General features: G+C 43.3%; 1 protein-coding gene across 8 annotated transcripts in view; it reads right to left on the bottom strand.

Moving 5' to 3' along the window:
* LOC117346714 overlaps window positions 1-17,138 on the bottom strand; it is a 574,004-nt gene that overhangs the window by 343,326 nt on the left and 213,540 nt on the right. For 6 of the 8 annotated variants that reach the window (XM_033916744.1, XM_033916749.1, XM_033916751.1 and 3 more), the window contains 2 exons: window positions 5,126-5,179; window positions 1,787-1,882 (listed from right to left, as the gene is read on the bottom strand). In XM_033916744.1, coding sequence (XP_033772635.1) covers window positions 1,787-1,882; window positions 5,126-5,179 — 150 coding nt within the window. The remainder of the gene's footprint in view (window positions 1-1,786; window positions 1,883-5,125; window positions 5,180-17,138) is intronic. The other 2 variants (XM_033916750.1, XM_033916746.1) reach the window with 1 other exon arrangement.

The following is a 17,138-nucleotide window of genomic DNA, read 5'->3' as shown; positions in this document are numbered from 1 at the left end:
CCAAATCTTGACTGCCTCCAGACAAAAGGGATAAGATCCTATTCTTCCTTGTTCAAATAGAACATGGCAAACTGGTTGTTAGTACGGACGAATAAGTAACAAAAAAAGTGGAAAATCGCTGGACTAAGTGTATAGCCCTTGATGGAGACTGCCCCAACTTTGTTGGTTGAGCTGAGAACTTTTCAGTGGCCCTTCGTAGATAAGAGCATCAGTTGAAGTAGGGAGGTGGCTCCATATAAGTTCAGTGTGGACAAGCGCAAAGTGATGCTTCCACCTTGATGGAAAATATCTCTCTGTTAAGCCTTTATCAACTGCAAAAAGGAGTGCAATCCAATGTGACTGTGCTTTATTAATGAAGAAGGAAAAAGTCTGCTAGTGAACAAATGTTTTTGATTGAAGACAGCATCTTGCCGAATATAAAAGCAGTTACTGGGTTGAACGCAGACCACTCAGGAGCTGGAACAAGCTTAGCAGCAGATGCTAAAATTTTAATTTGAAGAAGTGGATAAAAAACTAACAATTAGCTCTTTCTGAAGGATCTGAGATCTATCACAGAAATAGATACCAAACGCAGTTAGAAAAAGATTGGTTCCTGAATCAGAAACAATTGAGTTAACCTAAAAAAAAACCTTCACAGAAAACAACGTTTTTAAAAAGTTGTACAGATAACGTGGTAATGTTGGTATAGTAAGCAAGGATATTTCTAGCATAGGTTTCCAGACACATTCAAAAGCAATAAGAGATCTATTCTTTATAGCAGCTGCCCTTTCAAACTTAGCTGTAACACAAACGGTATTCCACCACATACTATAATCAACAACAGAAGTGTTCTTCCAATGTTGCAGTACCCATTGGCAGGGGAACACTTTTTTGTTTGGGGGGGCCTGCAAGCTCCACCCCAGACCCTGCCCAGTCTCCACCCCAGACCTCACCCCCATAATAGTACTAATTGTAATAACATTTTTCCATTCATTTTTCATATATACAAACACAACATAATCACGATTTTCCAGGGTACATCTGCCTAGAACGGCAATCTGTAACTTATCTCTAGGATTCTTAGAGAGCACCATTCATTTGCTATTTAAAGTTATAGTCCAGCCTGTTTTGTCTTGCAGTAAACATTCTGAAAAATATATATGATGCTCAGGTTTCCGTGATACACATACTTATTAAAGACATTCTCTTTTTCACCACTTTTACACACAGAATCCATTATATCATCTACAATAAAGAAGTTTATTTTATAAGTTGGAAACATTCGATCATCATTAAAAGTATCAGGCAAAATGTCCATAAATGTAATAAAAGGATATTTATTTTAACATTTCTTTATACAAAGGTTGCCAGCAACTGTAATACTATGCAATATTGTCAGGCATGGCAGTCAATAAAAAAACAGCATGTTCTAACAGCTTTCTGACACAATGTCTTAGATAAACACTCCACTTCCTTTTTATATGCCAACTGCATAAGTCTATCTAAACAGTCTTTAGAGTGACAACACAGCTTGCATGTAGGATATCTCTGTTGTACACCGACATTGTTCACACACATTGGTGTCAAACAAAGACGACACCATAATGTGGAAGCGTGGTCATGACTATAAGGTTCCTGGAAGTTACATTCCCCATAAAATGTTTTGACGTCGGTTATGTCGTAGAAATGGTCATCGTATAGCAGCAAGAAAACAGAACTAGGCTGGTTAATTTAATTTAATTTCTTTATCTTTACAAAACCAGAATACTCACTATTTTGTTTATCTTTACAAAACCAGAATACTCACTATTTTGTTTATCTTTTGGCTTCTGGTAAAGAACTGATTACTGGTTAGAACTTGTTGATGTAGAAAGCACAGGTCATCCAATAATAGTTTCTTGGTCTAAACATGAAATAAAAAGAACAATTGTAGATGCTGCTTTTTTAAAACAGCATACCTGTTGAGAATACAACCGTTACTTACTTTTTAACATTAATAATGTATTTTCATATAGTTTTTCTGATTTTTCAATTGTATACATTATAAAGTTCAAAATATCAATAAAGAAAGTAAAAAAAAACAACATTCTTTGTTGTCTCCTTCTGGTAAGAGACAGTTTATTTCTACAAGCAGACTCCCACTCCTGTTTTTAAGTGCAAGGATAGATTTAGAGAAAGAAAAACAATGATATCTATCTCTACCCATCATGGTGGTGGTTGATGCACCCAGGGTCTGATGCAACCTCCACAAAACCAGCATGTTGGTTGATCTTTTCTATCACAGTATATTTTTAAATGCATACAACTCTGCAGAATTCTTTGGTGAAGCTTTAACGGCTTCTTTTACAAAGATGTGCTAGAGCCTTAACGTGCGCAATAGCATGTGTTAAATTCCCGAGTGCGCTAGCCACTGGCGGTAGATTTTCGGCTACCGCAAGCTATAGCGCGTGGTAATTTTGTGCGTGCGCTAAAAACCCTAGTGCACCTTCATAAAAAGAGCCCTAAGTGGATTCATCATCCAAACAGTACATTCCTATTGTAAATATTTTAGTTGCACATTAAGAGGGGCATAATTGAAAGGAATGTCTAAGTCTGTTTTCGTCCAAGTCGCAAGTCGTCCAAAGTAAAAAATAGCTTAGGACACATTTTCAAAAAATACATCCAAATTTTTTTTTGTTTCAAAAATCGTTTATCTACATGTCCTGCCGATCTGATCATCCAAGCTGCTAAATCGTCCATCTTTATACCATATTTTCGTCCAACTTTTCGTCCAAGTCAAAAACGCCTAGAACAAGCCCTGTTGGACGTGGCAGGGGGTCTGCAAAATGATGGAGTGAACACCCAGATATGGCACCTAAATAGTGGGGTTCCTTACAGGGCACTGCTGTGAACTTCACAAAAAAAGGTGCCGTGTCATCATCTCACTACAGCTCCCATAAAGGTCATAGTGAGCCCCCAAACCACCTTCAGAATCCCCTAGACCCACTTATCTACCACCCTAATAGCCCTTATGGCTGCAGGAGCCACTTATATGGCAGTACAAAAGGGTTTTGGAGGTGTATAGGGGAGTGCAAATGTTTCAGTATCAATGCAGTGATTACAGGGGCTTATGGATATGGGGCCTCCTCTCTATGGATCCCTAACCCACTCCCAAGACGACTTAAGCTGCCTCTGTGCAGGACGACTAGGCTTTCCTATGCCAGGCTGCCAGGTGATGATGTTCTGGAGGCTGAATTTTACAGGTGTGATTACAATTTTTATAGGGTTGGGGGGGGTTGGTGATCACTGGGGTAGTGTGTGGGGGTCTGTATTATGTATTTGCAGTGCTTATCTGGTGACTTTAGGTGGGTTTTTGTGACTTAGATCATGTTTTAAATGGTCTTAGTCACAACGTCCAAGTTCCGTCTAGGCTCTGTTGTAAAACTTTCGGTTATACATGCTGTACGACTAAGTTTAAGCCTGCCCACGTCCCGCCCAAATCCCACCCTCGACACTCCTCCTGAAACGCCCTGTTTAGCTATGGTCGTTCAGTGGCACTATGAAGGCCTAGGTCGTTTATAAATACGTCCAAAACCCAGTTTGATTATCGGCACTTGGACGTCTTTCGTTTATGATCGTCCAAGTGCCGACTTAGGCCGGTTTTTGGACGTTTTTCTCTTTTGATTATGAGCCCCTAAATGTTTAAAGCTTTATACAAAAAACAAGTACACTTCAATTTGTATTTTCCCCACTCATAGATCCCTGTGAATAAAAACACATTTTAAAAATTAATAGATTTTTTTACAACACTTCATGTCTTCTGAAGAATGGTCTATAACACTGGACAACAAAGTATTTGCTTCTTCAACACTTTCAGGTCTATCTTACAGATTTTTGGCTGCTGATCACGAAAATCACATATCATGTACCATTTTAACAAAAAAGTACATTTTTACAATTTATTGTTATACTTTCAAGCTAATGCAATTAATAATTAATAACTGATGTCAAGATTAAGGAAGGCATTTTTGTTGGTCCACAGATCGGATATGAGATTTGAAGATCTGTTAGTTGAGCCAGAGAAAATCGCCTGGAAAGCATTCAAAGATGTTGTTGAGAATTTTCTTGGCAGTTACAGAGCACCAAACTATATTCACCTGGTTGACAAACTTCTTAGAGCATACAAAACTAAGAAGTGCAACATGTCACTGAAGACGCACTTTCTACATTCACACTTGGACTTCTTCCCTGCAAATCTTGGTGCAGTCAGCGATGAACATGGCGAAAGGTTTCACCAGATCATTGTCACTAAAGAAAAAAAGATATCAGGGTAACTGGAATCCATCAATGCTTGCTGCCTATTGTTGGACACTGCAACGAGATGCACTGGGAACGGAGTACAAACAAAAATCAGCAGGAAAATACTTTTAGCCACAGTGAACTAGCACAGCATATCAGAAACTTTGTATATTAAACATGTTATAGTCAATTAAAGATGCCATCGTGATTCTCAAAATTCCTATGTGATACAGTCAGTGGGAAATTATATTTGTGTTTATTTTGAAGTGCTCCATCATAATCACCAGTCTGTTTTAAGGAAGCAAAACTTTTGGAAAAATTTGTTATCCAGTGTAATCGCTGTCACGGATTAAACTTTCCACTATCTGCATATAGTTTTTATCTCTCACGAAGCTGCACCCCTTTTATAGATATCTTAATATCTCTGATGAAATCAATGATTGTATCAATACTTTCATTACAAAACAGCAATATTTCCATTTTATAACCTACTAACATGGCCACATTTACAACATGTTCTAAACATAGCCTAGCACAAGTTTTCCTGAGTTTCGGTGTATATCCTTTTGCTCCCACCTCAGGCAATTGTGATATGTTGTTCCCTCATTAAACAGGCTGCACAGTCTTCCTCCGTCACCCCACACAGGCATTTCTTTATAAAACAGTATACCCTTACCCTTATAGCTGATTTAAATGTACTTTAATGGAAATGACCGTGCACTGGTGGTGTTTTGGAAAGTCCTGTCAGTCCACTAGCTAAAACCATACACATCTTCAGACCTTGATTTTTAGCTGTCCTTTTGGTTACATTCAATCTCCATTGGTTCTCTTTGACAATAACAGAAAAAACACAGGATAGATTTATCACCGTTATGTACTCCGTGTCCTCAGGTTCTTGTGGGTGTGAAGATCCATCGCTTCCCTACAAAAAACAAACAAACCTAGAAATTAATTACCTCTTCTACAATATCTTTTAAAACACATGAGCACAACCAGCTTCATAAAACTGTGATAATAAAAAGTGCCTTTCTCTTACCATGGGAGATCCTAGATTTTCCAACAAAAATGTTGTTTCGACCTCCACCCTAGCCTCCACAGCATTGTCATCTGGTAGTTCAAAGATTGCATCTTCATTTTCTGTGCCTGAATCGTGCAATTTTTGTGCATCTGAGAGCTCTTGAATTTCGGAGTCTGTTAATTTGCATTTTGTTTGTTCACCGGTATCTGCTGGACACCTCAGTGATTCAATAAGATTTTCTGCTGATGGGTATCCCCTCATTCTTTTCTATAGTGCTTGTTCTAATCACACGTTATTTGCCAAATCATTTCCTTTAAGCCCTCAGCATTAGAGAATGACACAGTGACAAAATTCATTACCGTTCCCGTCCCCGCGGGAAACCATCTTCATTTCATTCTTTAAGGAGAGAGGAAAGAATCAGAGTATGAATGGCCACAACCACTGACCCACAAGCTTTGCTTTGAAGAATGCTGGTGTAGAAGGACTGAGGTTGAAACAGACACTACAGAATGACAGTCTCTGGTATCCAGAGCAGATATTGTGATGTCATAATGCTTCATTCCACCAGTACCTAAGAGCCAATCACATCAGTGATGTCACAATGGCTTCATTATCCTTGGCTCACATAAGAATCAGAATGAATGGCCACAACCACTGACCCACAAGCTTTGCTCTGAAGAATGCTGGTGTAGAAGGACTGAGGTTGAAATAGACATTAGAAAATGATATGGGATTATTTCCCGCGGTTATCCGCGGGGACGGGAACGGTGATGAATTTTGTCACTGTGTCATTCTCTACTCAGCATGACAACAGAACTACTAACCCCCCATCACCAAGGCATGTTCAGACATGCCTCTTTTTAAAGGCGTTACATTTTGGATTTTAAACCTTTCCACTACAGCTGCTTTAACATCATTATTAGTCACAAATCTCCAGTTTTCAGTGTTTGGATCCTTGAGTTGAAAGGGAGGTGTAGAACCCTGACTGTTGCTGCTGTATGATGAATGTGAAGGATTAAAGACATATATGAAGGTAGGAAAACTTGAAGCGGTTACAGCTCCTGATGACGCTGACTCAGCGAAACACAGCTCTGTGTCGGGCTGGCTGTCAGTTGAGTGGAATTGCAACAAAAGACACTGCTGTGTTCAGCCTTAGGAATATGAGAGTTACCGTATTTTCGCGGATATAACGCGCACCATTGTAAAACGCGCACAGGGGTATAGCGCGCAGAAATCACGATGATATGTACAAAAACTTTTCTATACCGCGCTCAGGCATATAACGCACATGCTGCCCGACTCTCCTCTGGCCACCCCGACTCTCCTTTCGCTCTCCCCGACTCTCCTCTGGCCACCCCGACTCTCCTTTCGCTCTCCCCGACTCTCCTCTGGCCACCCCGACTCTCCTTTCGCTCTCCCCGACTCTCCTCTGGCCACCCCGACTCTCCTTTCGCTCTCCCCGACTCTCCTCTGGCCACCCCGACTCTCCTTTCGCCCTCCCCGACTCTCATCTGGTTGCCCCGACTCACCCTGACTTTCGGTGCACTGCCCCGACTCTCCTCTGGTTGCCCCGACTCACCGTTCACCCGCCCTGACTTTCGGTGCACTGCCCCGCCTCTCCGTGCCTGTCCCCCTTGAAGTCCTGTCCCCCCTTGAAGGTCTGCCTGTCCCCCCTTGAAGTCCTGCCTGTCCCCCCTTGAAGTCCTGTCCCCATCCTGAAAGCCTGATGCCCCCCCTCGACGTCCGATTCTTCTCCCCCCTCGGCAGGACCACTCGCACCCCCACCCCGAAGGACCGCCGACTCCCCGACAATATTGGGCCAGGAGGGAGCCCAAATCCTCCTGGCCACGGCGACCCCCTAACCCCACCCCGCACTACATTACGGGCAGGAGGGATCCCAGATCCTCCTGCCCTCGACGCAAACCCCCTCCCCCCAACGACCGCCCCCCCCAAGAACCTCCGCCCGTCCCCCAGCCGACCCGCGACCCCCCTGGCCGACCCCCACGACACCCCCACCCGCCTTCCCCGTACTTTGTGTAGTTGGGCCAGAAGGGAGCCCAAACCCTCCTGGCCACGGCGACCCCCTAACCCCACCCCGCACTACATTACGGGCAGGAGGGATCCCAGGCCCTCCTGCCCTCGACGCAAACCCCCCTCCCTCCAACGACCGCCCCCCCCCAAGAACCTCCGACCGACCCGCGACCCCCCTGGCCGACCCCCCCACCCCCCTTCCCCGTACCTTTGGAAGTTGGCCGGACAGACGGGAGCCAAACCCGCCTGTCCGGCAGGCAGCCAACGAAGGAATGAGGCCGGATTGGCCCATCCGTCCTAAAGCTCCGCCTACTGGTGGGGCCTAAGGCGCGTGGGCCAATCAGAATAGGCCCTGGAGCCTTAGGTCCCACCTGGGGGCGCGGCCTGAGACACATGGTCGGGTTTGGCCCATGTGCCTCAGGCCGCGCCCCCAGGTGGGACCTAAGGCTCCAGGGCCTATTCTGATTGGCCCACGCGCCTTAGGCCCCACCAGTAGGCGGAGCTTTAGGACGGATGGGCCAATCCGGCCTCATTCCTTCGTTGGCTGCCTGCCGGACAGGCGGGTTTGGCTCCCGTCTGTCCGGCCAACTTCCAAAGGTACGGGGAAGGGGGGTGGGGGGGTCGGCCAGGGGGGTCGCGGGTCGGTCGGAGGTTCTTGGGGGGGGGGCGGTCGTTGGAGGGAGGGGGGTTTGCGTCGAGGGCAGGAGGGCCTGGGATCCCTCCTGCCCGTAATGTAGTGCGGGGTGGGGTTAGGGGGTCGCCGTGGCCAGGAGGGTTTGGGCTCCCTTCTGGCCCAACTACACAAAGTACGGGGAAGGTGGGTGGGGGTGTCGTGGGGGTCGGCCAGGGGGGTCGCGGGTCGGCTGGTGGACGGGCGGAGGTTCTTGGGGGGGGGGCGGTCGTTGGGGGGAGGGGGTTTGCGTCGAGGGCAGGAGGGCCTGGGATCCCTCCTGCCCGTAATGTAGTGCGGGGTGGGGTTAGGGGGTCGCCGTGGCCAGGAGGGTTTGGGCTCCCTCCTGGCCCGATATTGTTGGGGAGTCGGCGGTCCTTCGGGGTGAGGGTGCGAGTGGTCCTGCCGGGGGGGGATGTATCGGACGTCGGGGAGTCGGCCGGGCAAGAGGGCTTGGGCTCCCTCTTGCTCCGATCGTGGATGCGGGTGCGGGTGGGAGCGCGTGCGAGCGGTCGTTCGGGGTGGGGGTGCGAGCGGTCCTGCTGGGGGGGTGAATCGGGCGTCGGGCGGGGTGGGAACTATGTTTAAAAACTTTTGTATACCGCGCTCAGGCATATAACGCACGAGGGGTATGCGCGGTACGTAAAATCACGTATAACGCGCGCGTTATATCCGCGAAAATACGGTACTCTTTTTGGAGCCTAGCAAGTATATATTGGACTGGTATATTCTCAGAGACTACAATTTAGAGATTTTCTGTAAATCCAGGTTTTCATTCTCAATGGAGGGAGACCTTCATTGATTAGGTTTTATACCAATATTTGTATAAATGTAGCGGGTGATTCACTTGATGAAAATGTGGTGGTGTTCATGTATGTGGAAATCAGTTCTTGATATAATAAAATATTCCATTATGTTACTTAGGTATAAGGAAAGAAAGTGGATGAAGAGTTGATCTTCAGAAAATTTCCTACAGGAATACATGGCAGCAGTGACAACTTCCAAGAAACGCTACTATTCTAAACTTATTACGCAGGCCCTCAATTCAGCAATATTGTATATGATTCTCTACTCCCTTTCAGAGGCCACACTGTAATCTTCTTTCTGAGTAGTTCATGTCTGATATTTTGGCCATTCAGTTTCAGACTAAGATATGGGGCCTTAGGGATACCTTTTCCAATCAAGCTGTAGGTTTACCTGTGTCCTCTGATACCTGGGCTCAGGGAGATACCAATTTAATGTTTGCTCCTCTGCAATCTTCCAGTCCATAGGCACTAGTTCTAAAACTGTCTGTCTTTGAGCTCCTGAGTAGTCTACATTTACATCATCTACTTTGTGATTCTAAGACTACGACAGCACCTCATGACCCAATGCCTTCTCATCTTTTCAAATGGCTCCGTCCTTTATTTATGCTTTATTTACATATAATTATCACTGTCTCTCTACAACCTAGAGCAGCTTTCCAATATTGGAAATGTTTATTTATTTTTGTATTTTTATTTAGTATTTATATACTACTTATAGCCTAAGTGATTTTACATTCAGGTACTCAAGCATTTTTCCATATATGTCCCAGTGAGCTCACACTCTATCTAATGTACCTTAGTCTGAAAAGGAAAGTCATCAATTTACTTGATGATGATGTGACTAATTTACGCCCTATCATGAATCTGCCTTTCATATCTAAGCTGACAGAACATATACAGTAGTTGCTGATCAACTGATACAAAAAGGGATGCAGGTCAGAGGCTGAAAATTATAGACCGGTGAGTCTCACATCGATAGTGAGTAAACTCATGGAGAAATTGATCAAGAACAGATTGGACACATTTCTGGATGATGAAAGATTAAGGGATCCCCACCAGCATGGCTTTACAAAGGGAAGGTCTTGTCAATCCAACCTAAGCTTCTTTGACTGGGTAACAAAAAAACTGGATGAGGGTGAGCCCCTGGATGTCATGTATTTAGACTTTAACAAGGCTTTTGATAGTGTTCCACACCATAGGTTATTAAACAAGATGAACTCATTAGGACTAGGAAAAACACTGACAGCATGGGTACAAGACTGGCTTAGCGGCAGATTTCTAAGAGTAATGGTGAACGGTATTCCCTCAAATATGTCAAAAGTGACCAGCGAAGTGCCACAGGGTTCAGTCTTTGGCCCGATGCTATTTAATATCTTTCTTATGGATCTAACTCAGTGACTTCAAGGCAGAATTACATTATTTGCTGATGATACTAAACTATGCAACATTGTGGGCAGAGCAACAGAACCTGATAGCGCAACCAGGCCAAACACTATGGAGCAGGACCTATTTTTGTTGGAACAATGGTCCAGAACTTGGCAACTAAACTTTAATACAACCAAACCCTGAGAGATCAAAAAAGGAAAAGACCATTAGGGGCAAGAGAGATATATAATAAATGCAAAAACCCCTATCAATAAATCAAATCAAACATACAGTTAAAGAAAGGCAAACTTTGAAATTACTCAGTCAGCTAAATCAGCAACTAATAATACCTAAATTAATCACAAACTTTATTAGTATCATAGCATTTATAAATTAATCATAGTAACAAAAAACATTTAGCATAAATATATAAACGTGTAAACATATAGACATACCAGACAAACAAACGTACACCCAGACAACAATGACAATCGTAACAGCAATAGTTTAAAGATCGTGTGAAAAAAGAATTAAGCAATGACTGAAAATAGCTGAAAAGTGCAGCATGAAACTTGAAACATGAACCAGCTGAAACACATTCAAGAAAGTCCTTAATTACAACCAGCCCACAAGGGGTTCCAAATTAAAAATATAAAGTTCAAAGTTCAAAGTTCAGGGTGCAAAAAGCGCAAAAGAGCAAAGTCACAAATAAATCCAAATCTCTTCAAAAATGGAAAATCCCATGTTGAAAAAACCAAAGAAGAACCAAAAAAACTCAAAAAATCTCCAAAAAATCAGATGCAAAACAAATCCAGGAAATATACCATGTAGATCCTCACATGATCACAGTCACGATCACCATCCCTGGGTTAGACAGTTGGTAACAGACCTTGCTGTGATTCTCTGCCCGCCTTATTCTTCCTTTTGAAAAATAAGGCTTTGAAACACGGCCTGTGTCAAGGAGGAGAGAAGATGTGAAGAAGGAGAGAAGATGTGTTTGGGAATTTACCTGATTTTATGGTTTTGTCCAACCCAGGAATGGTGATTGTGATCGTGTGAGGTATATTTCCTGGATTTGTTTTACATCTGATTTTTTGGAGATTTTTTGGGTTTTTTTGGTTCTTCTTTGGTTTTTTTCAACGTGTGATTTTCCATTTTTGAGGCGATTTGGATTTATTTGTTATTTATTTGTGACTTTGCTCTTTTGCGCTTTTTGCACCCTGAACTTTGAACTTTGTATTTTGAATTTGGAACCCCTTGTGGGCTGGTTGTAATTAAGGACTTTCTTGAATGTGTTTCAGCTGGTTCATGTTTCAAGTTTCATGCTGCACTTTTCAGCTATTTTCAGTCATTGCTTAATTCTTTTTTCACACGATCTTTAAACTATTGCTGTTACGATTGTCATTGTTGTCTGGGTGTACGTTTGTTTGTCTGGTATGTCTATATGTTTACAAGTTTATATATTTATGCTAAATGTTTTTTGTTACTATGATTAATTTATAAATGTTATGATACTAATAAAGTTTGTGACTAATTTAGGTATTATTAGTTGCTGGTTTAGCTGATTGAGTAATTTCAAAGTTTGCCTTTCTTTAACTGTATGTTTGATTTGATTTATTGATAGGGGTTTTTGCATTTATTAACTAAACTTTAATCGAGAAACACAGAGAAAGGGGGGACATGATAGAAACATTCAAATACATCACGGGTCGAATTGAGGTGGAGGAAGAAATCTTTTTTCTTACAGGTCCCACGGTGACAAGAGGGCATCCGTTAAAACTTAAGGGGGACAAGAGGGCATCCGCTAAAACTTAAGGGGGGAAGATTTCATAGTGACACCAGGAAATACTTCTTCACCGAACAGGTGATTGATCGATGGAATAAACTTCCACGCCAGGTGGTCGAGGCCAGTAGTGTACCTGACTTCAAAAGTCGATGGGACAAACAGGTGGGAGTGCTACAAAGTTGTGCATGAAAGAGGGGCACCAGGGAGGGAGGGTTCTTAAGTAGGCAGACTTGTTGGGCCGCTGGCCCTCTTCTGCCGTCATACTCTATGTTTCTATGTTTATGTATCATCTAGAAACCACTGGCTCCCTTCATCCCTTTCAGATGGGGTTTTGAGGTCTGTCATTTGAAGGGAACAGTCTCTTATATGTACTACTAATTGGACTAACACAAACGCCACTGGACCTGTCAGCAGGGATCTTGTGGACCACAGTCTTCTTTTATACAAACTCTCTTATGTCAACATCACTGATACAGCTTATTTCTGGTTTCATTCTTATTTAACACAATTTTAACACAATGCATTAACATGGTACTATGGGGTGATTCTTGTTCTATATAATGCCATCTCCCCTGCAGAATTCCAAAAGGTTTGATGCTTGCACCCATCTTATTCAATACATTCCTATCATCTTTAACATCTTCAATTCAGGCTCTAAACAATACTTTTTTAAATCTACGCTGATAACATTCCGATATTATGTACCATTGATTCTTCTGATGAATCTGACATTTATTCACTTAAGGCCAGAATCTGCAACCAGCAACGATATCGGCTGCCGTCTTAAAAGTGGTCCCCAATCGCATGCCAATCACACACTGGCACCGGTTTCACAATCGCGCCTATGAGAAAGATAGGTGCTAGAATTGTAGGCCAGGGTTTTCTGGGCCTACATTTCCGGTGCCTATCTTTGCGTGAATCATGCCTACATAGGCGCTTTAGGCTGCCTAACGCCACTTTGGGCATTGACCATGCCTACTTTGGCATTTGATGGCATAAATAAGGTGACCATACATCCCGTTTTCAATGGGACAGTCCCGTTTTCGGGCCGACCGTCCCGTTGTCCCAACCCACTGCTTCGGGACACCAAAATGTCCCGTTTTCAGGGACAGCGTCCCGAAACTGTGCGCGGGGACACCAGGACGGCCAATCACTTTCCCTCTCTACCGCACCGATTGAAATGCTGGGCCGCCGCCGCTGCTTCTTGACTTCTTCCCGACGTCAATTTTGACGTCGGAGAGGAAGTTCGGGGCCAGACAATCGCTGCCTGATTGGCCCGAACTTCCTCTCCAATGTCAAAATTGACATTGGGAAGAAGCCAAGAAGCAGCGGCGGTGGCCTAGCGTTTCAATTGGCATGGCAGGGAGGCAGACAGGCAGGCAGTGGCGGTACAAGGGCGGGCGGACGGGCGGGCAGGGGGTTTGAATCTGTGGCGCGGGGGGGGTTGAATCTGCGGGTTGGGGTGGTTGAATCAGGCACTGGAGAGAGGGAAGGAAGTAGGCAGGCAGGCTGGCTTCGGGGGAGGGACAAAGGCAAGAGAAGACATAGGAAGGAGGCACTGGGGGCACGGGACAGGCACTGGGGGCACTATGGACATGGGAAGGAGGCATTGGGGGCACTAGGAACATGGGAAAGAGGCACTGGGGCACTAGGGACACAGGACAGGCACTGGTAGCACTATGGACATGGGAAGGAGGCACTGGGGCACTAGAGACACAGAACAGGCACTGGGGGGCACTATGGACATGGGAAGGAGGCATTGGGGGCACTAGGGACATGGGAAGGAGGCACTGGGGGCACTATGGACACAGGACAGGCACTGGGGGCACTATGGACATGGGAAGGAGGCATTGGGGGCACTAGAGACACAGGACAGGCACTGGGGGCACTATGGACATGAGAAGGAGTCATTGGCACTATGGACATGGGAAGGAGGCACTGGGGGCACTAGGGACATGGGAAGGAGGCACTAAGGGGTACTAAGGACACAGGCATGCACTGGGGGCACTATGGACATGGGAAGGAGACACTGGGGGCACTAAGGACACAGAACAAGCACTGGGGGCACTATGGACATGGGAAGGAGGCATTGAGGGCACTAGGGACATGGGAAGGAGGCATGGGGGCACTAGGGACACAGGACAGAGGCACTGGGGCACTAAGGACATAGGAAGGAAGGAGGGAGGGAATAGAAAGGGACAATTGTTGGGCCTGAATGCAGAAAGAAAGAAATGAAAGAAAGGATACACAGTAAGAAGGAAACACAACCAGAGACTCATGATATCACCAGACAGCAAAGGTAGGAAAAATGATTTTATTTTCAATTTAGTGATCAAAACCTGTCAGTTTTGAGAATTTATACCTGCTGTCTATATTTTGCACTATATTTGTCTATTTTTCTATAGTTACTGAGGTGACATTGCATATTTTAAAGTCATTTGCCTTGACATCTTTGAAAACCCCAAATGATAATTAACATTTTCTCTGCGTATAGTGTGCTTTGTATTTTTTTATTTTATTTTAAGGTTACCATTCTGAATTAATATGAAGATATTATGTGTACATGAAAAATGAATGGAAAAAATTTGGGGTGGGATTGGGGACGGGGCTAGGGCAGTGTTGAGGGTGGGGCTAGGGCGGGATTGGGGCGGTACTAGGGCGGGATTGACAATTAATAGATGTCCCCTTTTGATGAAAAAAATAAATGGTCACGTTAGGCATAAAGCACCTATGTAGGTGTGATTCTGGTGCCTTTTATTTAGGCACTGGTAGGCGCTCCTAGTTTGCCATTTTTTTTGCCATTTCTAACGGCATCGGTAAGGTGCCTACTGGTGTCTAAGTTTAGGCGCTAGTTTTAGAATTTCCTCCTTAATGCTTAATTAGCAACTATTGTAGATTGGCTTTCAGATCATAAATTATTGCTCAGTCCTTCCAAGACTAAAGTTATGCTGGTGAAGTTTCTATTCAACCTCTATACATGGCTAATTCTGTAAATCTTGGGAATAATAATAATAAACAGCTTATATACCGCAATACCGTGAAGTTCTATGCGGTTTACAAAGATTAAGCAAAGGTACAAATTGATTGACTTTAAGAGGGGAGGAAGAAAGAGGGTTAATAGGACAGGAAATCCATTTTTGAGGAGAGAGTGATCAATAGAACAAGTTAATCGCTATAGAGGGGAGAGAGAAGAGAGGATCAGTTGTCTAGATACTTTTGGAACAGGTGTGTTTTCAGACGTTTCCTAAATTCCTCATAAGTAGTGGGCGAAAGCAATTGTTCTAGGTCTTTACCCCATGATGCTGCTTGGTGCGAGAGAAGATGTTCATGGTGTTTTTTCAGTTTACAACCTCTCACTGGGGGGGAAACGAAGTTGGAATGTGAGCTTCTCTTGTGTCTGTTGGCTGAGAAGACGAAAAGATCAGTTATATATTTAGGGGCAAGTCCGTGTAGTGCTTTGAAGCAGAAGCAGGCAAATTTAAACTTTATCACCATTGACTATCAACTGAATTTTTGGACATGTTTCACTGTTGATAAAGAACTGTTCTTTAAAAACTGAAACTACTTCACTTTGTACATCTTTGCTTGTACTCTAAGGGGCTCATTTAAAAATAAAAATTCCAAAAAACATCATAAAAGACCAAGACGTCAAAGTAGTCATTTTCAAAATTGATTTTCTAGACGTCTTGCTTGACTTCCTGTCTGCAGTGTTCCCAAACTTCAAGGGGGCATGCTGAGGCATATTATGGGTGGGTTTAGGACAGGATGCCATTTAAAAAATAAAATAAAAAACAAGATGTCTTGCGGTTTTGAAAAAGGAACATGTACGGTTTTCTGTACTGGATTTTTTGGACATATTTTCCAAAACGTTCAAACTCAGACTTAGATGTTCTATCGAAAATGCCCCTCTAAGTCACTTTGCATACTAACTCACACCAGTTATCAGTTGGTTAGACTACTGTAACTCCCTCTTCCATGCTCTTCCTGTACAGGACATGAACTGGGCTTAGGGCAGGCTTAGTGTTTGGATGACATTTAAAAAACAAACAAGACGTCTTGCGGTTTCAAAAATGGAAAATGTATGGTTTTCCATACTTGATTTTTTTTTGGATGCATTTTCCAAAACGTCCAAACTCAGACTTAGATGTCCTATCGAAAATGGCCCTCTAAGTCACTTTGCATACTAACTCACACCAGTTGTCAATTGGTTAGACTACTGTAACTCCCTCTTCCATGGTCTCCCTGTACAGGACATGAACTGTCTCCGGTTGACACAGGATATGGTACAAAGTGGAGGGATTATGTTACTCCTCTGCTTCAAATAGATCACTGGCTACTTATGATCTGCAGAATTCTCATTAATATTCTTATACATCGTTAATATGCTTATACATCAGATTTGTTCATCCAGATTTCCACAATTCCTATCACAATACCTGCTTTCCTAGACACCAGGCAGAAATTTACATTCCACCTACCAAGACCAATCAATAGTCTCTTTTTTCCACACAAAACATTATGAGTGCATTAGGAAGTGGGCTCTACCTTATGGCATACCTCAACCCTCCCTCTGCACATGGAGAGATCCTTTCCAAGATTTAAAACATAACTGAAATCATACTTTTAGAAGAAAACATATGGCTCCAATGCAGGCTTGGCGTCTGTGTATTGCTAACAGATTTATCACCTTTTTTCTTTTTCTCTCTTCTTTTCCTCTCCTTCTCTGATTGATGGCATGTAAATTTCTTCTTTTCTTTTCTTTACTTTATTTTTATTGTTGATTTGTATCTGTAAGCTACTTACCTGTGACTATTATAGGTATTATAGCAAAAATAAAATGAAACTTGAAATATGAGATAGTATAGAAAGAAACCATGTGGCAATCAGTGTGGTTTTTTTTTAAAGGCTGACCGCTGCAGGCAGAGTTAACCCCAGATATTCAATGCCTGGCCATTTCCTAACGCCAAAATTGAATATCAAGAGCTAATTTCATAAGTACTAACCACTGAAGATTATGCAGGCTCTGGATGATATTCAGCCGGGACCCACATAAGACACAAGAAATGGCATAATAAAAAAAAGTCTAAGTCTGTTTTGGGCCTAAGTCACTAGTCATCTAAGATCAATAGCGTCTAAATTCCATTCTCATAAAATACTTCCAAAATATATATATTTTTTTTTTAGAGAATCGTCTACTTCTACGTC

This window comes from Geotrypetes seraphini, chromosome 12, assembly GCF_902459505.1.
Source record: "Geotrypetes seraphini chromosome 12, aGeoSer1.1, whole genome shotgun sequence".
Classification (NCBI taxonomy): Eukaryota; Metazoa; Chordata; class Amphibia; order Gymnophiona; family Dermophiidae; genus Geotrypetes; species Geotrypetes seraphini.
The sequence above is the reverse complement of the archived record's forward strand: the minus strand, read 5'-3'. Positions and strand labels throughout refer to the sequence as shown.